This window comes from Salarias fasciatus, chromosome 13 (assembly GCF_902148845.1).
Source record: "Salarias fasciatus chromosome 13, fSalaFa1.1, whole genome shotgun sequence".
NCBI lineage: Eukaryota > Metazoa > Chordata > Actinopteri > Blenniiformes > Blenniidae > Salarias > Salarias fasciatus.
This window is the reverse complement of record NC_043757.1, coordinates 7205936-7233081: the sequence shown is the minus strand read 5'-3', so window position 1 is coordinate 7233081 and position 27146 is coordinate 7205936. Positions and strand designations below refer to the sequence as shown.

The following is a 27146-nucleotide window of genomic DNA, read 5'->3' as shown; positions in this document are numbered from 1 at the left end:
GTGTGTGTGTGTGTGTGTGTGTGTGTGTGTGTCTGAACTTCAGACCTCACTGTGCTTGTGGCTCATCACTGTGGAAACACTTAACGCACAGACACCTCCTGTGCAAAAACAACACTGCAGCGCTCTGCCGTAGCGTTCTGGCCACTGACAGGTGAAGACAATAACACTGCTTCTCTCATTTATCCCTCCCAGTAACAACGCATGAAGGTGCCAGCGAACATTTTGTGCTTAATCTTGATTTGTTACAATTGGGTAACTGGGCTCACCATGAGAAGGCGTGCTAGCAAGATGTTTTATGGTGAGAAAGTAAGCCTTTGAAGGGGGTGGGACGCTTTGGGCTATGTTCTGCTGGGAATCCTTGGGTCCTGGATTCCTGTGTGTTACATATAGTCCACATTTCACCTACGGAAGCTTTGTGGGAGTAGAATTCATTGAGGACAGTGACCTTTTTGTGTATAATAAGCAATATTAAGTCTCATTTATAGATGCTCCACTTGTCAACTTACAATACTCAAAGGGTCTGGCGGTGGTGTCTACCAAAGCACATGTTAAGAGCCTTGGTATAGTCCATGTTCCAGTGGATGAGGACAGAAAGAATGGGGGAACTCCACAACAGGGAGTATGGGTTCTAATGTTGGGGCTGATCCATGTATCCTCTCATTTTTTTATGGACAAAGTGTATTAGTAAACTTCTCGTGTTCTCTCAGGTTGTTAGTTTCAGGTCTGAATTCCTCCAGTTCCTCCTGCTTTTGTGCAGGTTTTGGCTTGGCGGTCCCGCCTGCCCCTCTATGTTTGGCTGAAATCAATCTGCTGTTTCTGCCACTTCGGGCCTTTTGTTTTTTCCCAGTAGAGTCGGGGATTTCGTTGAGCCCATATAAAACCACAGACGAACCTTGCGCAATTAAAAGTGCTCCGTCCTCCTCTCTTCCTCTCCTGTCATCTTTCGTCGCCGCCCACCTTCCCTCCCCGCTTTTAATATTTCCCTTTTCTTCCCTAAGACAGTCGAGGAGAGATAGTATTTCAACTGGCTGCAGAAAGAAAAGGATAAACAGCAGCAGCGAGGCCCCCGAGGCCTGACACACCTCTGTACACCTTCACATCCCATCTCCTCATTTGCTCGCTGCCCCCGCTTCTCTCCGCCCCCACCGAGGGCCCGGTGCAGTTTCACACAGCGACAATAGGCCTGTTGCATAAGACCAAAAACAACACTTCATCTCCTGCAGGAGGTCATTGTGAAACTTCAGATGTTTATGTTTGACAATGAGACTTTGTGCAGGATGCAAGCTCTCAAGAAGGACCAACTTTGACATAATCCCACCTGCTGAATAGTTCTTTTTTTTTTTTTTATCTCCTGGAAGCAAAATGAGGTCTTGCACTTGGATGTTGAGCAATTTCTCCCACATGGCTCACCTGGGTACAGCCCGATCTCAGTAATGATTACCATCCCTCTCTGGTATGCTCCTCTTGTTGGTGTCCTCATCGGTTTAGATTTATTGCATTTAATCACATCAGCAAATTACAACATGCTCTTAACGGAGAGGAATGACTAAATGGTTAGTGTAACTCCTCCAAGAAAATTGTAGTGCCAAAGTCATTAGTGCGTTTTAGTTGTTTGGATTTGCAGAGGATTTTAGGTCATTTTAATGATTGACGATCAAGGGTTGGAGCGGCTGTGCTAGAATTTCATACGTCCATAATGCAGTTAAACATTTTCAGTCATTCAATGTATTTTAAATTAAGTTCCACATTTGGAGACTACCGTAAAGAAATGCAAAACTGGACGAACCATGAAAGTTTTCTTTTATAAAACTGCTCTGTCACAATTTTGTTCCCATCTTAAAGGGATACTTCAACATTTTGGCAAATTGGCCCATTTAGCGCAATTCCTTAATCATTTCGAAGAGCATACTTACCTTTTTTGTGAGGGCGCGCTATTGTATATTCAGAGGTGAGTCGGGGAAGGTTTTCGGGACGGACACAATGGAAGTGAATGGTATTTTTTGTTCCCCTCGTCAAACTCGTCAAATACACAATCCAACAACCCCAAAACACTTTGGTGGACACGTTATAATCCGCACGTTCACTATGCTGTGGAACACCAACAAATAATATTGTAGCGTTACGACACTGAAGCAAATACTGGGAACTACTTTTTCTTTTGAAATCACTACGCCCAGACGCCATGTTTAGTAAGTAGTTCCGTCTTGGCAATCTTCGCATAAACAACTCAATCTGGTCATTTTGCATTAATATTTCACAGCGTAGTGAATGTGCGGGTTATAACGTGTCCACCAAAGTGTTTTGGGGTTGTTGGATTGTGTATTTGATGAGTTTGACGAGGGGGAACAAAAATACCATTCACCTCCATTGTGTCCGTCCCGAAAACCTTCCCCAACTCACCTCTGAATATACGATAGCTCGCCCTCACAAAAAAGGTAAGTATGCTCTTTGAAATGGGAATTGTGCTAAATGGGTCAATTTGCCAAAATGTTGAAGTATCCCTTTAAAATTCTTTTCATCTCACTCCTGCCACATAATGACTTTTCAGTGCCTCCGCACAGTGTTGAGCCCCAGTAAATACGAAATATCATTTGTGATTATTTTGGACTGAAGCTACTCTCAGTAGTACTGAACTGGCATCAGGGGTTGAATATTTCCTGCCGGCTTCGGTTTCATCCAGCGTTCAGGACGTTTTGCTGCTCCCCAGTTCAAAAAACAGTTTTTTTTAAGGTTTCCATTTTACAACTTGGAGAAAGAGTAGAGTTCTGCTTCCTGCATCAGGAGCTGAGCGCCAGATCCAAACAGGGACTTCTCATGGCATGATGGGTTGAAGCGTGTACTCTGTGTTCCTTCCTGTGCAATTGGAGAGGTGCAATAACTGCTTTCCTCGGCCCCAGTTTCATTTTATTATTTTTCTCAGAGTGTTGTGTGCATATGGCACATCGAAACACAGTGAAATTTGCAAAACATTTCAGCAAAAATCGTCAAAAATCATAAAAAAAAATTCTCATTCAAAGCAGGTGGTAGTTTAGTGAAAACCGCTCAGAATCATCCCTCTTTAAGGCCTTAAGGCTTGATTTAAATCTTCAACGTTTCCACATATGTCCATTATTCAGACATGAAACCGTTTAAGCTAATTTTAAACTGTTGTGCCTTTAAGTTTTTTTTTTTATTTTCAACCGTTTTTCGAGCTTATAATGGCAACATTTTTTATCACCATGTGATATCTGGAAAGGCATCTAATAGAATAGATTTTCTTTGATTTTCAGTAAACGCAGTGTTGTTTGAGTGTAACACTGAGGTTGCACATGAAACCTCTATTCACTGATATTTTAAATCATTGTAAAGCTGTTGAGTCATCCCTTCTTGTATTGGAGCGACTTTACCTGCTGAGAGCAACTTTGCGCCGCCGTATGAAGTGTCCCGGCTCCGTCTTCCTCTCTGCGGCCTTTCAGTCCCCGCTGATGGACGTGCTCGCAGCCTTTCCTTCCAGGAGAGTGTTATCGTTGGAAGCCAGGCGGTACGACTGCAGACAGATAGCATCTCTGCACCTCTGATGTTTTGGAGCTCGCCACTCATCGAGCGCCAACCAGCGGCAGTGTGTTCGCACCCGGCGCCGCCTTGAGAAAATAAACATCGCTCTTTTTAGTTACAGTTACCCTTAATTCTGCCTTTGACCACTGAGTGAGCTTAAAAGTGATGCGGCGCTATGGTTTCTAATGTTTTTTTTTTTTTTTAATCTTTGTTCTGTTTCTCTATAATTGTCTATAGTCTCTGCCACAGATCTTCTTCTTATCCGTGCTTCCATCTGGGTGTTGTCATCTGTATCAGCATGCTGTGCTTGATCAGTCTGACGACAGAGCGGTGGAAGCAGTGACTGCAGTAGACCATCAACATGTTGCGCTCGCTTTAAAAATCCACACACATGTAGTAGGCACCTCCACTACCACACACACACACACCCCGTTGGTAGATTCCATCTTGCATCAGCACCACCGTGTCGGGCGATGTTGTCTGGCGACCTTTGTACACACTGATCCTTTATATAAAAAGGTGTTTGTGTCAGTCGGCAGTACCGAACAGAGTACCAGCAGGATGAAAAGAGCCCGGCGGTGAAAAGACTTTGATCAGCTCACTCCTCTCCTCTCCAAACCCTCAGCGTCATGCCGACTTACACATCTCCAGGCTGAACTTGGCCCTTTGTTTCTCCCTCCACCTGCCCGCTGGTCCCAGTCAGCAGTTTAATCACGTAGTGAGGGAGGGAGGCGAGGCGGCTTATCTCCGCTGAAGCTGTCTAATGAGGAGTCTCGCCGAAGGCCGAGAGTCGTGATTTTTCAGCAGCACTTCGTTAGCTCATTGCTACTGACCCAGAGGAAAGGTGGCGTGATGGAGAGGTTTTAGTGGAGGTGAAGCACAAAACGTCCGTCCGAGTTTATCGTGGTTCTCTTTGTTCAGAAAAGCAAGTCGGAATTTAATCATCTTCATTTATTGACTGTTACTTCTGAGCTGCTGTTGTGTGAAACATCCTCCCTGTACCTCTGTGATGTTTGTAATTCCAAAATGTATCTCACAACACACTTTCTTTTTTTTTTTTTTTGAACTTATGTAAGTGTGTTATTGTTTTCAGGTATGCCATCATGTGTGGAATCATGGCAGAGTATGACACAATCCAAAACAAGATCAAGAACGGATACATCTTTAAGGTGAGACGCCCCTCCTCTCTGCCCTTTACGTCAAGTTGGCCTGTTTACATTATGGCCTGCATAGCTTCTCTTCATGTGGAACAGCATCCTGTCTGTGACTGGCTGGGAGAGGAAAAAAGGAAAATAATTAACTTTTTTTTGCTTAAATTTCCTGAATGTTTTGTATCAGTTCATTCTATCTAAATTTGCAAATCTTAATCCAATGACTTACTTTTCATTCTAATAGTACTTTATTACCTTTTATGAATGCCTACTCTTTTCTTTTACCTGAGTAGTATATAGTATATATATATATAGTAGTATATACATATATATATATATATATATATATATATATATATATATATATATATATATATATATATATATATATATGCCGGATAACGATACTTTCAGGTTGCCGATCTAAAATCTCTGACATGGTTTTGTGGCGTCTCCTTTCTGGTGTAAAGAAATAAATCCGGATCAGTCTTCAGTTCTGCAAACGGAGAAATTTCACAGATCAGTTAAATTCACCTGTTGACACAAACAACCATGCACACTCACACATTCATGACAATGACTGATTTGCAAGGCACACACACACACTTTGTTGAGAAGGTGAGCTTTAACAGCCGAGCCACAGACTGACCTGCTGCCTAATGGATTTAAAGAAATCCAGTCAAACAGAGATGCTGCGGACTGAACTCGGCCGTCTGGAGGCTGAATGGCCGAACGGCTCAACACTCTTCCTGAACGCCGTGCAGGTCTGATCAGCGGCTCCTGGAAGAGCTTGGTTTTGGTTATTGCTGCCAAAGCAGGTTCAAGCAGCTATTAAATCCTGGCTTTACTTCCATTTAATGGTTACAATGCGAATGTTTGCTGGATGTTGTCATTGAAGACTTGAAAGCTCATGATTGTTAGTTTGGCATTAGATTAATCACATTGTGTTTGCCTCTTGTCTTGACTTAGAGATCACTTCACATTTTTTGACCGGTTCATACAGAAATCTGGGGCATTTCAGAGGGCGGCCTCGCCACTGTACGCGCCGGCTATAGCTTCTCCTGTTTGCTCAGACTGGAGGGGCATGGCTACTCGTATCACTTAAGCCAGCAGGCCACTCCTCCAACTGTTCAGTTGCATAAGATGGAGTGTGGAACAACGGCACGTAGCATTTTATCTTCTGTCAGCAGCTTACCCCCCAAACACTGTGTGCCTTCAAAACTCCTGACAGGTGAAAGAGAGGAAAAAAGAGAAAGAGAGCTGCTGAGGGAGGATATGAAGAAAAAAAAAAGAGAGGGAGAGCCTGAATCAGAGAGGAGGAGAATGGAAAAGAGCGAGGGAGGGTGCGTGACAGCCAGGAGTGTGTGGTGGCTCGGGTGAGATCGCGTGTGTGAGAGGTGTTTGTGAAATACTTGTGGGTTGGTGAAGCAGGAAAGATCAGGTCAGAACAGAAGGCAGTGGAAATAGCAGCCGTGTCATGAATCAACAGTGAAAATCTTCTCCGTCTTTCTGTCTGTCTGTCTGTCTGCCTGCCTTCCTCACTTTCCCAGGATCATCTGGATAAAGCCATCGAGCTGAAGCCCCGGGATCCCATGTCCTACTACCTGCTGGGCCGCTGGTGCTACGCCGTACGTAACGTTTCACAGAAACAAAGTCTGCGCGCCGCGGCCTCCGGCTTCCCCTCATTCATCCCCTCCGTTTGCTTTGTTTTTCCCTCTTCAGTGTCCACAGAAAGCTCTATGGGAGGTTTGCAGCAGCCATTGTTAGTTTCAAATCAGATTGTGCCAGGGAGATAATTTCATCCTGTTTCTGTTCAGCTCGTGTTCTTTCAGAGCTCTGGGTTGTTTTTGATGCAGCTGGCGATTGTTTTCGAGACGATCGTGCCTCATTTGGTAGTCTTCCATTCGCCAGCCATTTATTTAAAATTGCCTGTCAGGATGAATTACACTTTAAAAGTGGTCAAATGTCGGACCTGAAAGAAAGTCAGTCTTTGCTCTGATTAAATTATATTCAAGTCATTCCCGGCAGCGAGGGGACTGAGCAGCTTTAATGGAGCAGTAACACCTGATATTTTCGGGGATGGAGTTTTACAGGCTGTCTGTGCTGCGTTCACGCTCAACAATGATCTACTGTTTGCATTCAGCAGCGGTTCTGTTTGAAAGGTTCTGCGATGACGCCAGAGCAACGCTACACCTGCAATTAGACGCCGCTCTGATGAGTGGTGCGCGGCAGGAACATTACATGTTCGACCCAGGCTCCTGCTGGTCATTATCGTCTCTCGCTAACACAAAAACAAGGGGAAAGGATCTGCGTACGATGTAGCAGCAGTCATGGAAGTACTGGAAAAGTCACAGGAAATTGGCAGCAATAGTTAAGAAAAAATGATACATAACCAATCCTGCAAGGAGATTTTGTGGGGATTGCTTTCCATAAACGCGTTCCCACAAAATTCATTAACTTAGATTCCAGCGTAACTGTTAAAACACTTCATTTCACTTCTGGTGGCTTTGAATGGAAAAGTGGATGTGAAATAAAAACTGTGCATTATGTTGACTTTGTAGCAGTGGTAGAAAAATGTCTCACCGAGAGCTCAAAAATACAAATACTTTCAAGGTCATTTTAATAGGGTTCAGGAAAACAAACCCACTTTAGCGTTGTCACTGTGATGCTTGAACTATAAAGTAAAATGTGAGGTTTAAGGCCAAATTAGCAGCTGCTCTCTATTCTGCAGGTGGCCCAGTTGTCGTGGATCGAGAGGAAAGTCGCCGCAACTTTATTTGGAGAACCTCCGAGTGCCACAGTGGAAGATGCACTGAACAATTTCCTGAAGGTAATGCCATTCTTTACACCGTAGCTGTGTTGCGACAGCTCCACACGCTCAAAGTGTCCAAACTCTCGCTTCTCCCCATGTCTGAATCCAGAACTGCTCATTTCTTAGTTACCAGACGGACAGTTTTTAAAGATTACTTGTTTGTTTTCTTCAAGTTACCAGGGCATTTCTTTTCTTCTTTTTTTTTTTTTTTTCCACGTTCTTTCTCACACCGGTGATGGCAAGTGGTGGTTCATTGTTCTGCCCAATGGCACTTCAACATATTCCCACATCGGTACGACAGAGACTCTCTATTTGAGGAGTATTTTAATTACAGACCTTGAAATATCTGCATCTAACGACATTTAGATTTTTACTGCTTCTTAACCTCTGAAACCTTAACTGCTCCTCGTTCCCAGAATTCAGAAGTATTAGACAGTTGTGAGCATAAAGGCGCTACATTATCACCCCCAAGGATGTAAGGAGCTCTGTGAAGAATATTGCTTTGTTGAGATGGGTTTTAAAAATTATTTTTTTATAAGACTTAAAGCTTGTGTCCGGAGTTTTGAAAGAGAGAGGTTTTTTTTTTTTAATCTAATGTCTCGAGGTTCCCCCTCCCTCTACTTTCATGAGCGACAAAGCCACTCCCCTTTAATTGTGCACGCTATTATCCGTCGGGTGAAAATGAGTGCCTCCGAGTCTAACAGCATCCTACATGTTTAGCTGTTTACGGTGGATGTTCTCAGACCATGGATATACCTGAAGTAAGCGGTCCGGCTGCTGCGTAGCTAACTCACCTCTGCCTGGGCGAGTGGCGTGCTCTCTGGCTGCGCGCACATTTTGATTGACAACACGAGAATGCGGAAGCTCGAAATCTATTGGCTGACGCTGACCGGCGCTTTTTCAGATAACATGGGGGTCTAGGAGACGAAGGCGGGGCTCATAAATAAATTTTTATATTGCTATATGCTAATATTATATTGTAGTATCGAACCAGACTGACACATTGAAGCTCTGTTGAAAAATGATACATACATTGGAAACGAACGGAAACTCCGGACACGAGCTTTAATAATTGTAAAACACTGCTTCATGTTCCAACGGTTAAATACAGGTGATTTTTCAGTCTTAGTTAAAATCACTTTGTCTTAAAGCTTGCTTATGTCTTGTTCATTTGCCAGGAATTGTGTGTTTTCACACAGACTAATTGATTACCCACCCCCGATCATCGGAAGGTGTAATGTACAGTGGGTTTTTCTTTGCCGTAGTTTTGAGTTCTCCAAACCAAAACCCTCTTCGTTTACAAAATCTTAATCTGAATTCCCACATTTCACATGTTTATTTAGCAGAGAAAATACTGTTGCCCCTGGCCAGATGTAGAGTGCGGGCCTCTGCGTCACGTCGTCTGTATCTCACCCATCTGTTTCTTTCTGTTACAACACGTCACTGGTGACTGGGAGCAGGAGAACCTCGCTAACAAACACAGCCTACAGCGCTGCACCGGGCCCGAGCCTCTGATTAATACTTCAGGAGGCCACATGAAAAACAAGCGCCGAGGTGGAAAGTTGAACCAAAACACACCCTATATTTCTTTAATAAAAACAACAATGTTACGTGGTTTGGAAAAGCTACTGTTCCCACTCTGCATCTGTCATGTTTTCCTCTGTATATTTTTCTAGTAATGCAACTCAAATTATGAGAGTTTAATACCGCAGTGTGTTCACCACAAACTGAGCAGAAAGACAAATTCCTTTGACTTCACTACATAAATACTTCCATGTTTGAATCATCATCGAAATATGATTTCTGGTTGACCTCCTGCAGCTCTGTCAGGGGTGCTCGAAAAGCCTGTACAGTCGAGGTAATCTGTACTTGACTAGTAGTGCGTAGACATATTTTAAGAAAATGTCAGATGAATCAACATTTAAAAAAATAAATCCAGGCGTTAAACTGAATCAGTCAAACATGTATGGCTGTGCAGTGCAGCTGTGCTTCGCCCTGTGAGGAGAAGCTGTGAAGGCTTCAGATTCAGCAGAAAGCTCCTGAAGTGGGTGTTTCTGTCTGGTCAGTGCCGCGCTTCAAGTGGCTGTGGCGTCCTGCGAGCCGCTCGTGTCTGTCTGGATGAGTGACCGTCCCATAAACAACATGCTGCCAGTGGCATCTGCTGCGCTTGTGAGTGACTGCAGGCTGGAATCTACAGGAAGTCATATCCAGGAACGACTCCGCTGGGAGAGAGCTCCGTTAGAATGTCCGCGATGCATTAATGCCCAAAGATCTGCAGGCGTCACGTGACGTTTCCTCCTGTTTTCTGTTTGTGTTTTTGACATCCAGGTGGAGGAGATCCAGCCGGCGTACTCCAAACTCAACTACATCTTTCTCGCCAAAGTAAGCCGTGCAAACTTCAGAGCTGTGATCGCCTGTGCAGCGTCTCACCGCGGCTGAACAGCGCTGTGACCGTCTCTGGTCTTCTCGTTGGCAGTGCTACAAAGACCTGGGGCGGCGGGAGAAGGCCCGGGAAATGTGTGAAGCTGCTCGGTCCATGAACAGCGACTCCAAAGAGGTGAGCTTCACCGCACTCTGCCTGCAGCCTGCGGCTTCTCCATTGTGTTTCCCGTGTGTGTGTGTCTGTGTGTGTGTGTGTGTGTGTGTGTGTCTGTGTGTGTGTGTGTGGTTATTCAGCAGAAACACAGCTCCTGCTGCATAGAGCTTGTCAGCTGTCTTAAGTTGTGTTTGTTTTCCAGGATGCGGAGGCTCAGAAGGAGCTGGACGTGCTCTGCCCGGCACTGGGACTCTGACCACACACACGTCCTTAGAAATACAATATTTTTCCACTGTGTGTGTATGTGTGTATGTGTGTGTCTGTGTGTCTGTGTGTCTGTGTGTGTCTGTGTGTGTCTGTGTGTGTCTGTGTGTGTGTGTGTGTGTGTGTGTGTCTGTGTGTGTCTGTGTGTGTGCGTGTGTGTGTGTGTGCTATGTATTATGTATTGATAGGCCATCATTTCTGATTCACTCTGTGAGTGTAGGAACGTTCGTGTGGCGTGATATCATTAATGGGAGCCGTTTGCCGCCACATTCTGGTCCATCCTTTGTACTTTTTATTCAGTTTTAATATTCCGCATATCGAATTTTTAATCACAAAAGGAAAGCTCACTGGTTGTACAAAATCGGTGCTTTTGGTTTCCTTCTTTTTAAGAAAGTGGGCTGAGATTGAAGCATATCCGGTCCGTGTGTTGGTGTTTGTTGGTATTGTGTGTGTGCAGCAGTGCGTGACAGACACAGATAGCGACCGCAGCTCCACCGTGTCTCATGGATACTGAGTTTCCCCCACAACAAAGACCTGTTGGGTTTTGGCAAAGTGAGCCACGGAGGAACTCTTTGTCTTCTTCCTGTTTTCTGTTGTGCCTCCCGCCACACATTCAACCGGCAACAACAGAAGGACACCAGACGGTGTTGCACCCAGACGTCTTGGAATGCGGTGGCCACGGGGCGACCTCTGCGCCCGGCCGACCGTCTTCATCGGCATCCTGCCACACGGCGGCATCGTTAAACCGCCCTGGCGTGGAGCTGATGCACCACGGTTGTTGGATTTTGCGTTCGCTGCTTCCTGCGTCTAAGCTTCCCCTCATCGGGAAGCTGCAACCTTAGAGTGGCTCTAATATCTGAGTCGGCGATCAGCGCTTGGTCAGATATTTCCTGCAAGTCACATGATTGATTGTCACCCGTCCATCTGGAGCCTTATTTACATTTGATGTAGAGTTCATGTGTTTTCAAAAGTAATCTTCACATAGAAAATCTCACAACAAGGCAAAAATCACACAGTGACTTCAGCCTGATAGGGAAAGTGTTTTTTGCTTTGTTTACCAGTTGTTCTGTAAAATCTGTGATTGATTGATTTCCTTCTGAAGCCTTTTCTGAAGCGTCTCAACAAAACCTTCCTTTATTCTTAAACTCCGTACTGGAATATTCCAGGAAGGTTTTTCTTTCTTCTGAACTTTGATTTCCATCCAGTTCTTCAGAAGCACCTCTGATGTCTTATTGGTCTAAATCTCTTTTTTTTTTTTAGGACTTTGTCGTTTAAAACTAAATTTGTTTAGACATCTTTTTTTTCCCCAGTGAAGTTGAGAACCATCCAACGGCCACCACTCAAACTGGCAGCTTCATGTTTATAGAAAGGCTCTCATTGCTTTACACATATACAACACCTCGTTGTTCGACCACGGGCTCATTTCGGGGCCTGCTCAGATTTCACTTAATGCAAAAGACAGACGGACAGCGGCATGCCAAGGTAGCAGCCGCGTGGTCACATTCTCCGTCGCTGTTCGTAGCTGGGAAAGAGTCAAAAGACCAGAGTTCCAACAGGCATACAGTCAGCTTTTGGAGCTTCTCGTTGGAAGACGCTGAGCTCTTTGGTGCTTGTAGTGTGCACGGCTTTACGAGCACTGAAATAAGTGACGGCCGCTTAGCTTTACGTCTCTTGAGGTTGCTGTTGTTGAATCAGAGGTTTGTCATCCTCGGTTCGTCTTCGGCGTCTGAGTTTCCACCCGTCCTCTCGTACCTGAAGTCAGTCCCAGCACCACCTTGGTCAGGCCGCCAGTTCATCTCAGGGCTAACACACACACGCACGCACGCATCATAATACTGAGAGTGACTTCCAGTGTTTTTTAAAGATTAAGTTGCAAGTAAACACTAAGATTGCTTGAAGTTTTGTGGCTTAAACATTTTACCTCTGTTTTTTTTTTTTTTTTTACCTCCAAGCTTTACAGAGAAAAAAACACTTGCATGCTGCTGCACTGTGGTACAATGGGACTAATTAATGCACTGTGTGTCGAATAAAACGACCTTGTTGGGTGTAAAGAGGTTGAGTCACTGAGGTGGGCACACGGTGGGGTTCGACCATCACGGCTTCTCGCTTGCTGAGGAGGGTTCAGAGTGAAATCAGTGAGGATGGCAGACAAGAGGCGACCGATCCCGTCAGACCAAAGTCATGTGTGACAGTCGCGTTTTATCTGAATCATTCCCAGATGTTTTCTTAAAGGGGACATATTATTCTTTTTTTTTTTTACTTTGTGAAGAGTTTCTTATAGTAGTATGTGTTGCTGTAGCTTCATTATGACGTTCAGATTTGAAAACTGTCTGTTTCCTCCCTGTCTTGCGACACCATATTTTGTGAAAATGCCTGCTGAAACGGTTGAGTTTGAGTTGGGTCCGCTTATCCTGAAATAAGCGGATTTAACTCCTCCCCCTGACTGTGGCCCCACAAAGAGTGTGTGTGTGTGAGAGTGTGGACGTGGACAGATGCGTTCAAGTGCATACTGTAAAGCAGGCTCAGAAACAGCCTGCTCTGAGGAGGGCTCGTCAGAGCCACTTTTTAGACCGCTGAAACTCCGAACAAAGGATGAATTTGGGGCAAACAAACTTAAATGTTATGTTTTTGGGCTTCTGGGACCGATATGACGTGACTGAAAAATAGCATAATATGTCCCCTTTAAAACCGAATGTCTATTTGATTTAATGTCATGTATCATGTGTCTGAGAGTGTGTTATTACAGGAGGTTTTTTTGTTTTGTTTTGTTTTGTTATTTTTTGTTTTGTGGATGGCAAGTGTGTTAAATATGTGAAGTCTACCTGAAATGTACAAATGACATGGGAAATAGGGATTTTTTTTAATTATTATTATTATATCTAACTAGCACTACGAATGTTTTTAGGGTTTTTTTTTTTAATGCCAAAGCGAGTTCAATGTGCTTGAAAGTTCTATCAGATCTATCAGACAATAAGCTGTACACTATCAGAAGTTATGTGGTCTAAATTATTACTGGTACCGGAGTCTATGATTAAATCTGTGCAATCCCCAAAGAGCTGTCGGCGTGTCATTTATTCTGTTTGTGCCATCTTCAGTTTCGTGGCTGTTTATAAGGAATGGTGCGAGACGAGTTATATAATCTGTAACTCATAATTAGGGATTTCTTTTATAAACTGAATAGATGTGTTGCTGGTTAAGACATGTGGGCTCCTGCAGGAGTGTAAACGAAGTGAGATTTTAATGCATCTTTTCACATTTTCTCCTCCAACTGCACTTTGTGTGCCAGCACGGTTGGGAACTTGCTGCTGGATCAGATTCAGGTCCGATTCCCGCCGGTCTGGTCATGTTCCAGCCTCTTCTGTCTCGTCCCTCCTTCTCCACAGTGGAACCACTTTAAATAGGTGACTCCCCCCGCCAGCGCAGGTGTTTGTTTATACAGTCATGAAAACTTCACCTTTACCTACCGGCGGTTTTTATGAGCCCACTGTGCTCTTTAATCAGGAGCCTCGGCTGAGACGTTGGTTCCTAATGTCTGTACATGCTGGAGTTTCAGCTGCTGTTGATTCCTTCACACACTATATATCAACAGTAATCTTTGATTCTGGATCAGGAGACATCAGTTACTTGATATAGACAGAAAAACAGACATAGATATGAAGGAAATGACTCCTTTTCTGTCACGTTTATTAGTAAACTTTGAAAGATTTAGAATAATATAATTGTATATGCTAACTTCCGTTCTGATTTCTTCATGTGTGTTAAAGTTAATATCCATGTACATTTCTTGAGTGTCTTGAGTTTGAAGATGCAGATGAACTCCGATGGAGCGGCCTTCAGCTGTGTTATGAACGGCTGAACTGACACCAACACCTTGATTCCTTCAAACTCTTCTCACTGACACTTCTTTGCCCTCACTGAACATTCTAGGTTTTGCCTTCGGAGTCGACTTCATTAAGGCCCACATCTTCAGACTAAATACTCTGTGGCTGGTCTGTGTAACTGTAGAGCCGGTGAAGGCCAAACACTTGAGTTTCACTGGGCCGCGACACGGCCGTGGTGCAGGAGGTCTGGGAGAAATCTGGGTCAAGGAGTTTCCATGCATGTTACATATGACATTGTTCAGATGGAATTGGGAACATTTGGTGGTTTTGAGCGTCCTTCAGTAGACACATGAGTGCTGCACAACGTTTCAGCGAAACAGCTGAATATTCTTCATCATGTCAATACAGGCTCTGTCCACAGTCCAGGTCGTATTTTGTCATCAGACCTCAAACAAAATGAAGCTCAGAAAAGTCAAGGAGCTGTTTGAAGAGGCCGTCGACCTGGGCGAAGCTGCGCCTGATCTTCATTCTTCGTTTAATTCATGAAAACTAAAGCTTCGTTTGCACAATGCCACAGAAAATGGAACTTTTTGACTACACTCTCCATGTGGACGATAGAAACGCTGTAAACGGATGCATGATTCAGCAACAGTTGACATGCAAATCAGAAACCTATGAAGTTTTTACATATCAGAGATGCTCGGATGTCACTCTATTTATTGAACCATCAGGTTTACTACCTCCAGACTTCTGGTAGCTATTTTTGGATTCCTTCTCACTATTTCCAGTAGCAGTGTAAACACTGAGTGGCTGTGTTTACTAAAGGGATGGAATACTCAGATTGTTTGTGTGGTTTTAGGTTGAACACATGCTGTTTGTATCCGTGACTCAGATGCAGACGAGATCACATTTTCTGAAATCGGGGAAAATGCAGAAAATTCCTGGCTCTTACCACTTGATGCATTCTCCCGTTGAAGTACTCTGTTGCTACATGTAGATTTTTGATAACATTGGCACTTTTGAGTTATGCCGTCCGGATTTGTGTCAACCAGTCTTGATCGTTCTTATCCCGTCTGCCCTGATCTTTAGAGCTGAATTCATGAACATTTTCACTCCTGCTGAACAGAGAATGTCTGAGATAATCTGAAATTGAACTCTTTGGGACATTTCACTGCTACGGTATCAGTCCTGAGCTCAAGCCATTCAGGCAGTCTGTCCTCAGGTCTCCATGTCTCCCTTCCTTCACAGCCTGAGCCCGGCTTTGTCGGGGTTACATAACTTGCAGTCAGCAGCCGGAGGATGCTCGCATGTTTTACCTGCTTTCTTCCAGAGCAGGTCTCCAAACACAGAGGTTCATGCTCATCTTGACAGGTCTCCACCGTAATGACACAGAATAATGTGTTTCTCATCTACCACCAAGCATGTGCAGCACCTGCTTTGCAGCTTTAAATGACATTTTCATATTTCTTTCCTTTAAAGCTTCCTGAAATGTAAGGAGGCATGCAGGCACCGTAAACCTCCAGGGGTTTTTGCTTTTGTTCTGTCAGCAGCGATAACTCCGATTGTTTCCCAGCTGAATTTGTTGTAGTAACCTCGACATTGTAAGGCTTTCTGATGGTCTGCTGTCTCCATTTGAGAGTGTTTTCCCTCTCATTCATAAAGATTATTGTTGGAGCGCTGCCACACATGACTTCACTGCCATTTATTTAGTCTCCAGATTTAATTCTGTTTCTATAGAAGTGGAGATATGCGGCGATCTCCAGCTGTCTGATTTTGTCACGCACTGGCTCGTTGGCTGCCAGCTTCCCGCTGATCAAGAACAGGATGTTCTGGAAGGGCCAGATAAAGCGCCGTGCGTCGGGAGGGATCTCCCCAACACTTCCTCTTTGCTCCTACCTGACATGGCCGCTTGCCAGGAACTCCGTGCATGGAGTGGGTTATTAACGGTGGTCAAAACCAAGTTATATCTGTGTCATTTAACCTTTAACGAGGTCAGGAAAACACACCAGTGGAAAAACAAAAGAATAGCATCCGTTTATTATGGAACTGTACAATATCATTCAAAACAACTGTCAGGGTAGCAGATTGAAGAGAAACTCCAGAAGAGCAGCGTCTCTAATGTGGAGCCTGAAGCTTAGAGGACTGGAGTTCAGCAGGCAGCAGCTCTCAGGGTCTCTTAATGCTCTCTATCACTCACCTCATTTGTATATTTCTGGTTAAATTTGCAGTAAAAGAAGAGTTAAAGTTGGATTTGAAGTGTTTTATGTATTTTTTGTAAATCACAGAAATGAAATACATGGAATCCTCAAGTTATTGTACGATTGTGGATTTCTTTTTTGAATCATTTCTCTATTTTTGTTCTCTGTTATTTTCTGAAATCAAATCTTGCATTTTTTGATCATTTTTTTTAATTTATGAACTACTTTTATCTATTTTTTTAAGCTGTTTAGATCTAGCTTTGCTATATGATTATCTTTTCAATAAATTTGATTCACTGAGACTATCAAATTATAGTAGCTCTGTTGTCTTCATTTTGATGTTTGTCGATTATTTTATGAATTAAAAAAAAAATAGTTTTCAATGTATATCTAATAATTATTTCAGATTTTTTTTTAACAAATTCGACTGACTGAGACACATGACTGACGTAAAAGTGCTGCTAGTTTTAACGTCTAAAGTCGCCTTTAATATAAAACAGTATAATATAAAAAAGTCAGAGCATTAGTGTCTCAGCATAAGAGAGTAATCAGCAATTAGATGAGCTTAGAAACAATAAAATGGAAACTACCCCCTGTGTCCCGACCTTTGACTTTTTATTAAAAAAACAAAAAGATGATTTGGTTACTGGCACTTATAAAGAGATATGTCACGATTTTCCTAGTTCCAGAAATCTGCATCTGTTAATCTTATACAAAAAGAGTAGCAGGTGTCTAAATAACACTGATTTCATATTTTCATCCATGCAGTAGTTGCACAGCAGTTGACAGACACGCTCACAGCAGCTCTGCTCTTTCGACCCTTCATGCTCCTTCTGCCTTTTTATTTCAGCCTCTGCAAACCAGGGTTCAGAATATATTAAATTCTTAAAAATCGTGTGGGTTGAAATAGTTTCGGCTTCTCGTTTCAGCCTCTCTTCCTGAGTAGCGACACTTATTAGACTTACTGAATTGCACGTTAGTTGTGTATGTTTGCTATGAGCAGGCACAGGGCGGAAAGGGCCAATGCACTCCATGAGCTTATTCACCTGTTGTTCGGCCAGCAGTCTGACCATGGCACATTGTATTCATCATTCAACAATATAGCAACCTCAGCTTTTGGTGTTTACCTTCAACCGTCACATATACATGTATGTTTTAAGGAGAGTTCAACACACAGCATGAGCAAAAAAAAACAAAAAAAAACAGAAGTGACCAGATCAGTGATGATTCAGAGAGTGGGATTTCCTGTAACCTGACAGTAAAACTATTGATAGGAAAATAGAGAACAATCAGACGTCCCTGTACACACACTGGAGAGTTTCTACTGGATGATATGACAAAGTGGCAGTCAGAGAAACATCTGGAAGGCGTCCCGGAGCAGTGGGATCACAGTGCAGGTCCGTCCCAGTCTGGCTGCTCTTCTTCCGTCTCCGTGAAGCAAAGTGTGTGTGTCTGTGTGTGTGTGTGTGGCGTCAGACCAGGTGAACACACCGCCACGTCTCCTCTGAAAACAGCTGCCACGGCTGCTTTTTTTTTTTCTTTTTCGTTTTTGTTCCTTTCGTTAGAAATAAGTGAGTGATCACAACAGAACCTCGCCTGAGATTTCAGAGGATAAATATATTTTCAGCCACAGAATATTCTCTCGTTTAAGGTTTCTGTGCCAGCCTTCATTTGTTATCATTTTTGATTGGATCAGATGTGTTTTAGTCCGTGACGACACACTGTCCCGGCCCCCTAACTGGACGCCTGGCTGATGGCGGCGTCCAGCCGCGTCATGTCGTCGCGCAGAGTCACCGCTATGGAGTAGGGGTTCGGCTTCAGCGTCAGCCCGTAGCTATAGTCCAGTTTGGGCGGGCAGGCCGGGTCCGCGGTGATGTGGCACTGGTGCACCAGGAGGGAGGTGAAGAGGAACAGGTGCAGCTTGGACAGCTCCTCTCCGATGCAGCGCCGCTTGCCCAGGGAGAAAATCAGCACGCCGTTCACTAAGTCCTTGTTCAGGGCGCCGTCCTCGTCCAGGAAGCGTTCCGGGTCGAAGGTCTCCGGCTGCGACCAGATGGAGGGGTCGTGGTTGACGGACCACTGGTTGACGAAGACCACGGTGTCCTTCGGTATGGCGTAGCCCATGATGGCGGTGTCGGCGGTGGTGGAGTGGGGGATGGTGAGCGGGACGAAGCTCGTGAAGCGCATCACCTCGTAGATGAAGGCCATGACGTACGGCAGCCGCGGCTGGTCCTCGATGCAGGGGATGCGGCTCCGGTCCACCACCTTGTCCACTTCCTGCCGGAGACGCACCTGAGTCTCCGGGTACCTGCAGTCACAAGGGAAGGACGCGACTTCAAGTACGGAAATAACATACAAGGATCACCGCTGGGAATAATTAGGAGTTTGTGAAAAGCAAAGGTCTGGAAACATGATTCACACGTGTTACAAGTGAAACGCTGTACAGTGTCTGAGAAACATCTGCAGATGTGTTTTTACATGTAACTGTATCTCTGTGTTGTGTTACACCAGCATGCTGATCAAAGTTTACCCACAGACCCGATTAAACAAAAGGCAAAAAAAGATCAAACCTTGAATTCCTGTCAAATCTGCCATTAATCCCCTTTAGTAAAACGCTGACTGGGCACTTTCTTTCTTACACTTATATTGTTGTTTCTTTTACATTATTCTGCCAGTGCCTACCTGTGCTTCACCTCTCCTCTCCCCTGTTATGTAACAGCCTGCTGCTGAACTTCCTCAGGCCTGCATTCACTGCAGACTCTCATTTACTGACATTCTCCATCATGTGGAGCAGAGGTGGAGCTGCCGCGGAACTTAAAGATTAACCGGAGAAAAAGTGATTCGACTCTCCGCAGGACTTATTATTTCTTGCATGTCGTTATTTTTATTTTAATGTCATATTCTGTGATGATTGACAGTGCTTGTCCTGTTTTGCACCACTTAAGGTGTCCAGGGCTTTTTTTAAAATATTCTCATGGCTAGAATTTAATAAAACACTTTTGTTTAAGGAAAATAGATAAATAAAAAATCGGTGTGAATACAATAAATGAATCATAAACTACACACACGCATACAGGATATCTATCAAAGTAATCATGCATATTTAAATGGCGTTGTGCTTACTTGACCAGGATGAGGATGATCCAGTGCAGGGCAGTGGACAGCGTGTCTTGGCTGGCTCCGAAAATATCCCCGACTGCGGAGACCACGTAGTCCCTCCCGGGTGAGTGCTCCGTCTTGTCCGCGATGTGCTCCAGCGCCACGATCAGCGCGTCCGTCACGTCCCGGATGATGCTGGACTGGATGGACTTTCTGTGCTGGATGACCTTTTCGCGGATGAACTGTTCAAACTCCCGGTTGAGCTTCTTGAAGTTGTTAAAGATGGTTTTGATGGGGTTGGGGAAGTACTGGAGCCAGGGCATCACGTCCACGATGCTGCCGGCCCCCACGGTTTGCGTGAACTGGTCATTGCGGCCCACCACCTGCCGGAACTCCTCGTCCTCGTAGGAGTACCTCTTCCCGAAGCACACCGCGCTCATGATGTTGGCCGTGGACACCACCAGGTACGCCATGGGCTGCAGGTAGCCGTGCGCCTGCGTTTTGCCCACGAACAGCCGCAGCACCTCCCTGACCTCGCTGATGATGTGCTGCTCGAAAGTCCTCTTGGTGTGCGGGTTCCCGGTGGAGAACATGCGCACGGTGGAGTGCGCGGCTCTGCGCTGCGCCTTCCACCAGTTCGTGATGGTGCCGAAGGCGAAGCTGCTGCCGCCGGAGATGTGCTGGAAGGAGGTGAAGTCCGGTCTGCCGGCAAACTCGGGCCCCTGCTTGACGAGCGCCTGCTTGATGGAGTCCCCGTTCAGCACCACCACGGTCCGCGAGCCCAGCTTGATCTGGAACACGGAGCCGTATTTTTTCGTCATGCGCGCAAAGTACACGTGCGGCGCGCTGCCAAGTTGCGCGGCGTTCCCGATGACCGGCCAGGGGAAGGGGCCGGGCGGGCCCGAGCCGGGCCGCTGCCGGAGCCAGCGGCACAGGTGGATGGAGAACAGCAGGGTCACGCACGCCACTAGCAGGGCTCTGAGGGTCGCCGGCTCAATCCGCTCCAGTGTCACCTCCATGACAGATGTCCTGCAGGAGAAGAGCAGATTACATCTCAGAACTGGGATACTTCATGTCTCACACTTGATGTTGTTACACCTTGAAATATGGGAAGATCAAATACCTGTTTGTGAACTTGTTTCATTAAAAAAAAAGAGAGAGGAAGGAAAAAAATCACCAGCTTTTATGACTTGTGCAAAAAACTAATACTGTTGCCAAAAGAAAAAAAAATCCACATGAGATGTGCTTCTCCGACAGGTACATCTTACTGAACCTGAAAATCTCAGGCATCAGTCTCCGCCTCTGACGGGAGAGCGCGATGCAGACTCCTCGGCAGTGCGCGTTGCCGCTTGTTGCGCACCTGCAGACAGCGTGTGCGCTCGGTGCTCTCCGCGCGCAGCCAGTCCATGCTGTGAGGCGCCGGCGCTCAGACTCCACTCATTTATCCCCGCGCGGCGCAGCATCACTGCCCGTCTCCGTCCGTGCGCGCTCCGGCTTTTGTTACAGTGGGCAGGTTTGTTGCAAAGGGTGTCACCCCACCCCCCTCCACCCACCAGCGGCACCATCACCTCCGCCCCCTCCACCCCCTCCACCCCACCTCTCCTCCCTCCCTCTCTCCGTCCCTCCCTTGGCGTTACTGTACTCCTAGGCACGGGCTGTTGTTTTAGACACAAGGACCATTAAAAAAATAAAATAAAATTAATAATAATAATAATAATAATAATAATAATAATAATCTCTGTTGTGAGTCAATAACAATGGAATATTCAGGAAAATACTATGTCACTCCCAAGAAATATTAAGTCCATAAACGGTTTTTTTTTAAAAAGCAGATATTTCAATACATTTTAATAAATTGGATAAGCATATTTATTGTTTTTGTTCTCAATCTGTGTCATTTAAAAAATATATAAGGAATTATCGAGATAAATCTGTGACAAAAGAAATTTCAAGAGTTTCAGTCAAAGTTAAAGGTATAATACCTGGTCATTTCTGCTTTTAGAGGTTATTATTGTTGTTAAACAAGAAAGGATAGATTTTAAAAGAAGCATGAGCTGCTAGTGAAAACTCAATGAGCCCGAACCCCCATTTTCTGAAATAAGACGGATACAAGTCACGAGAGACTTGTGTACCTTTTAAAAATTCAGTCACATTCAGTTATTTTGCGGGCTTGAGGGGGAAAGGGAGAGCTGGAGTGGAAGCTGCTTTATGTCCTCTGATGGTTGTAGATGTACATCAGTGTGACACGCAGGGTGCGTTTTCCGGTCAGGCCACCAGGAGGAGGCGAACCCCGCGTTTTACCTCATTAATTCCTCCAATTAACACACAGACTGGACGAGAGATGAGTCCAGGCTTCATCCTCAGTCTGCTACAATTATTGCGCAAACATCATATTCATAGGAGAGTGTGGGAGCTACAGTGTCACAGTTGATCTCAGGTGATTACTGATAAATCTATTTCACAATTTAATGAAATCATGAAATTATTAGTTTTCTGTTTAGCTCTAAAATCATTTGGATTTCATTTTCGAGCATATAATGCGCAAAGAATGTCGGTTCAGGTCTTGAGAGGACACTTATCTGGGTATGCGTTTTTCTACATGGGTGATTTCCAGGCATTCTTGTTTGTTTGTTTGTTGATAATGTGCGGTTGATATGGAGGCCTCTGCTGGGGCTTTCCAGCTCGGATCAGCGGTGTTGCGGTGGGACTGTAATCCTGGAAAACCTCTTCAGCACCGCGGACAGCGGCTCAGTGTCCTCTGACCCTGAAGGCCGGCCTCTCACTCTGAAACACAGCCTGGGCTCAGATTCCGTTGGAATTAATCCAAAATAAAAATAATAAAGAAAAAAAGCTACTTTAAGATCTGATCAAATAAAACGAATTTAAATGTTTAAATACATCAATTAACAATTTTTCGGATACATTCCAGAAGAAGGCCCTTCTGACTTCTGGCCTATTTTAGTATATTTCATTTTATTTCACAAAAACTAATTTAATTCCATCATTAAAAATGCCATATTAGTTAAAATAAATTTAGGTTTCACACACGTAAAACGATTTTTCCTTTAAATTTAAAATGCCTAAAATGTTAACACAAACAAAAAAACAAAACAAAACAATTATCCTGTTTATGCTTTTTCTAAACTTAAGCCTTTCATGATATTCTTAAAAAAAAAAGAAAGATTTGCTGCAAGATTTATATTAATTTAAATTGAAAAAAAAAGCCACATTGCTTCAATGGTGAACAATTCCAAACTTAAGAAATTTCCTGTGATTTTGAAATGTATTGACGGATATTTAAAGCATGTAGGTGAAGTGAATGAAGCAGACTTACCGAGTCCTGGTCCTGCTCTAGTCCTGATGAAGCTCTCATCATGTGTGTGATAATGTGTGTGTGATGTAAAGAGGTCTGTGAGGGTGGAGACAAGCTGGAGCTGGAGAGCTGCTTCCAGCCTCCTCCACTGGCAGAGTCCAGATCACTCCATAATAGAATAGAATAGAATAGAATAGAATAGAATAGAATCATCACTGAACACCGAGAGACCCTAACTCAAACCCCAACATAGAGAATAAATTGAATGGAGTTGAAATGCCAATAGAACATAATCAAACCAAATAGGTAATATTCAATATTATGTGCAGGGACATGCGATAATTTGTGACCGGTGTAAGAACAGAGAATGGAATTCTCTGCCCGGATATGGAACTTTATGGAACTGAAAAACAATCAACATTTTTTATTGCTAAAATACAACAACAGAGAGAAGGGAAATGTTGTGTTTCTGTTGAAGGAGAAAAAAAACTCATAAAGTAATCTGCTCTTTGTTTCCGATAAAGCTTTGCAAATTAAATCGATTAATTCAGAAATCTGCATAAAGAGCAAGATGATGTTTAACACTTATCATCAGTTTCACAAACCTGATTATTCCTTTTGAAACGTTTCAAATTAAAACAACTCTATACTTATTTAAGTTGTTGATGGATGTGTTTCAAGATTCAACTAAAATGTTTCCAAAATTTTTTTAGAAGTTTTCTGCTGGATTTAAGTGTGCATGAAATCTAAAGCTTATGGTCCAAAAAACAGGTAAACTATTCTAGAAAACAACAGCCTGGACATCAAAGTAGTAAACAAAAGTATAAACACAGTATGTGAGTGAACACATCGTCTGTTAAAACACCATGAGCACAAAAACATGATGTGTTGCACAAATTATTCCAGTGATTCTTGGCGATACTGCTGCCGAAGTCTGCCTCTTCCTTCCCACTCTCCATCTACACAGTGCTCACTGCAGTAAGTCATTAAAATTTGCACACTTGGCTCATTTTTACACTGCATGCAATTCTCCCTGCAGCCTGTGTCCTCCAAACGCAAAATCAATAATTAATCTGCTGTGCCGACAGCGTTTCGCCTGTTTTTGTTTCTTTTAAAACTATAAGGATCGTGCGTTTGTCTAATGAAGAGCTGAATAATTAAAACTGTTCCACATCCAGAGCTGTCTTGCTCTAAAACCAGTTTGATTCTCTCTCTGAGGCTGAATTCCTCTCTGCTAACAGAGTGTTTGAAGAATCGGTAGCCTTCCAGCGCTCCTATTGGCCAATCTGCTGAATGAAACACAAACCATCTCCGGTTTACTGTTTCCTGCTCAATAACAGTGGCTTGGTGAACTCTGTGTGTGTGTGTGTGTGTCTGTGTGTGTGTGTGTGAGGCTTTCAACTCCCGCAGTGCTCAGAGGCGTTGATGTAATCCTCTCAGAGTTGCAGTGAGGTGACTGGCGTTGCAGATGGAGCTGCAGGGCAGGCGGGCCCACGCCGGGGCCTCCGCCTCGGGCCCCCGGAGCGCCTCACCGCCGACACTTTCAACAGCAGCTTCCCTTCCCGCTTGATTGACAGCTGAATTGCTCATCGCGTGTGAGTGAGCATGGAGGTCAGGGAGGGGCTCGGGAAGGTGTGTGCAGGGAAGGTGAAGGTACAGTTGCATTGTAAATTCTCAGCCACGCCGGTCTGGGAGCACGTCTGATTCCGACGGCATTCCCGGCATAGTTTGATACGGGGGGGGGGAATCAAAGCGAGCCACATCAGGAAGCTAATGTCATCCGAGGATGATAAATGGAACACGCCATTACTCTGATTTATGCATGTTATTAGTGGGAGACCTTGGCGGAGGAGCGCGCCGTCTGCAGGTCGGTGGGGGCTCATCTCACTCCTTCAGAGGAAAACAGAGGGGACGGCCCAAGGCCGCTCGAAAGGTGCCGAGCAGTCACGCACATGTGCTTCATCACGGGGGTGCCAACTGAAAGGAAAGCCACTGACAGCTCCACTAAACACACTGAGGTCAGCCTTTCAGGCTCACGCACACAATAGATCTCCTGGCTGTGTTGGAGGCTTTTTGAGGAGATGCTGATGTGACGTGAGGCTTTGTAAATCACACAACAGTTAACACATTTGCAACATGTTCAAGAGGAAATTGCAGTGAAAAAGGATTATGTGAGTGATAAAACTGAAATTTATTTCGTGAAAATCCTTTATTTTTAGACTAAATGTGTCAAAGACAAACTCAGACAGAAGAGTAAGGTGTGGTGAGTGCGAGGTGTTTAACACAAAGTAGAAACTTCTGACTACACACTGGCAATTACTTCTACTTGTCTTCGAATAGTAAAGTCTATTGAGAGAAAATTATAATTCCACCTGAGATAAAGTCCTGTTGCATGATCTGAGCAGCAGGCGAACTCGCCACTCATCTGGATCAGCTGGAACCTCACTGTTTTTATGCTCCTGTCCAAATTTGACGTTTAGTGCATTTAGTTAACAGTACAATGCTGTAGCTAAAATAAAGAACCTGATTCAGTTATAAACAGAGCTGAATTGTGGGTAGCTTGTCCCTCAACCTCCATGGAATCATTTCCTCACTTCCTCACTTGCTTAAAATTAACACTCATGATCTTGTCATAACCTTTTTCAGAGGCGTGACTGTCATCAACTCTAATATCAGCTATTTTTTTCATTCTCATCTGATATTGTTTGTCTCTTGTGAAAATAATAAGAATTTATTAAATTTGCAATTCGTCTATATTACACATCACTATACATTTATGAAATGGAGCTTTGAAAGTCAAGTGAAAATTTAAAAGACAGATATTTTACTTGTTAAAACTCCACTTAAGTACAGTGATAAAGCATTTGAACTTTGTGGCTTCCATGCGTGCTCTGGGTATAACATGAACTGACAAGCGCCGCAGCCTGGCATTTAACCTGACGCGACCCTCCGCCGTCCCAGTGTGCGCTTTAAGGAGAAGTTTACATCCCTCTGTCGGCCACTCGTCTACTTTAACCACCCGTAGCACGACATGTGGGCAAGTGCGCGCGCACACACACACACACACACACACACACACACACACACACACACACACACACGCTCATCGGGATTGTCTGTCCGGCTCTGTCTTGTTAATTACTCTCCATTAGGGATGAAACGGCCGGCCGCCGCGTGATTGGTCTGACTACCACCAAACCAAGCGGCCGTCTATCTTGGCGTCGAGGCGGGGAGAGTTGAGCGCCGGGGCAAACCCGTTCACTTTGGTCTGACCGCGAGCGCCTCATTACGACCGGATGACCCCGCTGACTCCAAATGTCAAACTGTCCCACAACAACGCTCCCCCAATATTTCCCAGAAGTCCACAAAACCCGTGTTTCCCCTTTAATTTACCACCGCCGAAAGAAAAGAAAGTCCATGAGAATGATGCTAATGAGTGTTTGGAGTATCCTAATGAAAGCGCCCACTGAGGTACCTCTATCTCTCTGGTCTTTTTTTGTCCGACCAGGGGCTACAGAGGCCCTCGCCAAAGCGTAGTCAGCAGCCCGTGAAGGCGTCTGCCCTCCACTCTCACACTAAAAGGGCATTTTTCCCCCCGAATCCTCAATCCGATGTTGTTTTCTTTCTTGTCTTAATGGAGGAAAACTTTTTTTTTGAAGGGTCCTCGGGGTCTGATTGAACCATCGGCGCTTCTCCGGAAAAGAATGGGAGGTTTATTACGCATTCAGCCGCATGACTGCGCTTTTCAAACCCACGCTGACTAAAAACAGCTTCGGTCCGCGCAAACCGTTGACGTCATTCATTGTTTTTATCGGCCTAATTGAGGAGACCGAAAAGAAAGCCCATGGAAAATCACCAATGAATGGGACTGGAATAGCTTTTAATGAAGGCGGGGTTGTTTTGTTTTTGTGAATTACTTTGAGAAAGGAATGAAGTGAGGACTATGTGAAGATGAACATCAATGGCATGTGTGATCAGGGCTGCAGTTAAAGTAAAAACTGGCCAAAATATATTTTTATCTCTTTGAAATTTGATCCCAGGCTGCATATAGATGCAGTTTGTTATTTTTTTCTTTCTCACACCAAACAGAATAGCCTCTGAGACGTGTGGTTTTAGTGCAAAAGAGGATACGGGTAAATGCTGCGTTCATTTGGCTAACACGGACGGATGCAGATGCAAACAGAGCCAGAGAGGCTGCCTCCTCTCCTGATGAGGCCTAATCCTATCTGAACTCAGCATGATGACAGTGTTTGCTATTCTAACCCAAACTGGCTCTGTCATTAAAAGTCACTGAAGCTTAGCCGTCTCCCCCCTTGTGTTTATCTCGTTCCCCCTGTGAGGGGTCAGAGGTGAGGCAGCACTCAAAGGGAAGCTCAGCCTCTCCCCTGCGACCCCCTGCCCGAGCCTGTCTTTGGTGT

The 27146-nt window shown here is 44.5% G+C and overlaps 2 protein-coding genes across 5 annotated transcripts in view; one reads left to right on the top strand and one right to left on the bottom strand.

Moving 5' to 3' along the window:
• rmdn2 (regulator of microtubule dynamics 2) overlaps positions 1-12741 on the top strand; it is a 37698-nt gene extending 24957 nt beyond the window's left edge. For 3 of the 4 annotated variants that reach the window (XM_030107238.1, XM_030107239.1, XM_030107240.1), the window contains exons 6-11: positions 4628-4703; positions 6236-6313; positions 7417-7515; positions 9826-9879; positions 9974-10054; positions 10236-12741. In XM_030107238.1, coding sequence (XP_029963098.1) covers positions 4628-4703; positions 6236-6313; positions 7417-7515; positions 9826-9879; positions 9974-10054; positions 10236-10289 — 442 coding nt within the window. In that variant the 3' untranslated portion in view covers positions 10290-12741. The remainder of the gene's footprint in view (positions 1-4627; positions 4704-6235; positions 6314-7416; positions 7516-9825; positions 9880-9973; positions 10055-10235) is intronic. The other variant, XR_003932711.1, reaches the window with a different exon arrangement.
• Positions 12742-16127: 3386 nt separating this feature from the next.
• cyp1b1 (cytochrome P450, family 1, subfamily B, polypeptide 1) lies at positions 16128-20880 on the bottom strand. The gene is made up of 3 exons (XM_030107012.1): positions 20539-20880; positions 19440-20444; positions 16128-18624 (listed from the first exon to the last, which is right to left on the bottom strand). Exons 2-3 carry the CDS (start codon positions 20432-20434, stop codon positions 18051-18053), a joined length of 1569 nt encoding a protein of 522 aa, XP_029962872.1. The 5' UTR covers positions 20435-20444; positions 20539-20880; the 3' UTR covers positions 16128-18050.
• Positions 20881-27146: the final 6266 nt, after the last annotated feature.

Coding starts and splice junctions, on each gene's coding strand:
- cyp1b1 (XM_030107012.1), bottom strand. CDS start 20,434: ATGGAGGTGACACTGGAGCGGATTGAGCCGGCGACCCTCAGAGCCCTG. Junction 18,625..19,439: donor ATCATCCTCATCCTGGTCAA/GTAAGCACAACG, acceptor TTGTGACTGCAG/GTACCCGGAGACTCAGGTGC.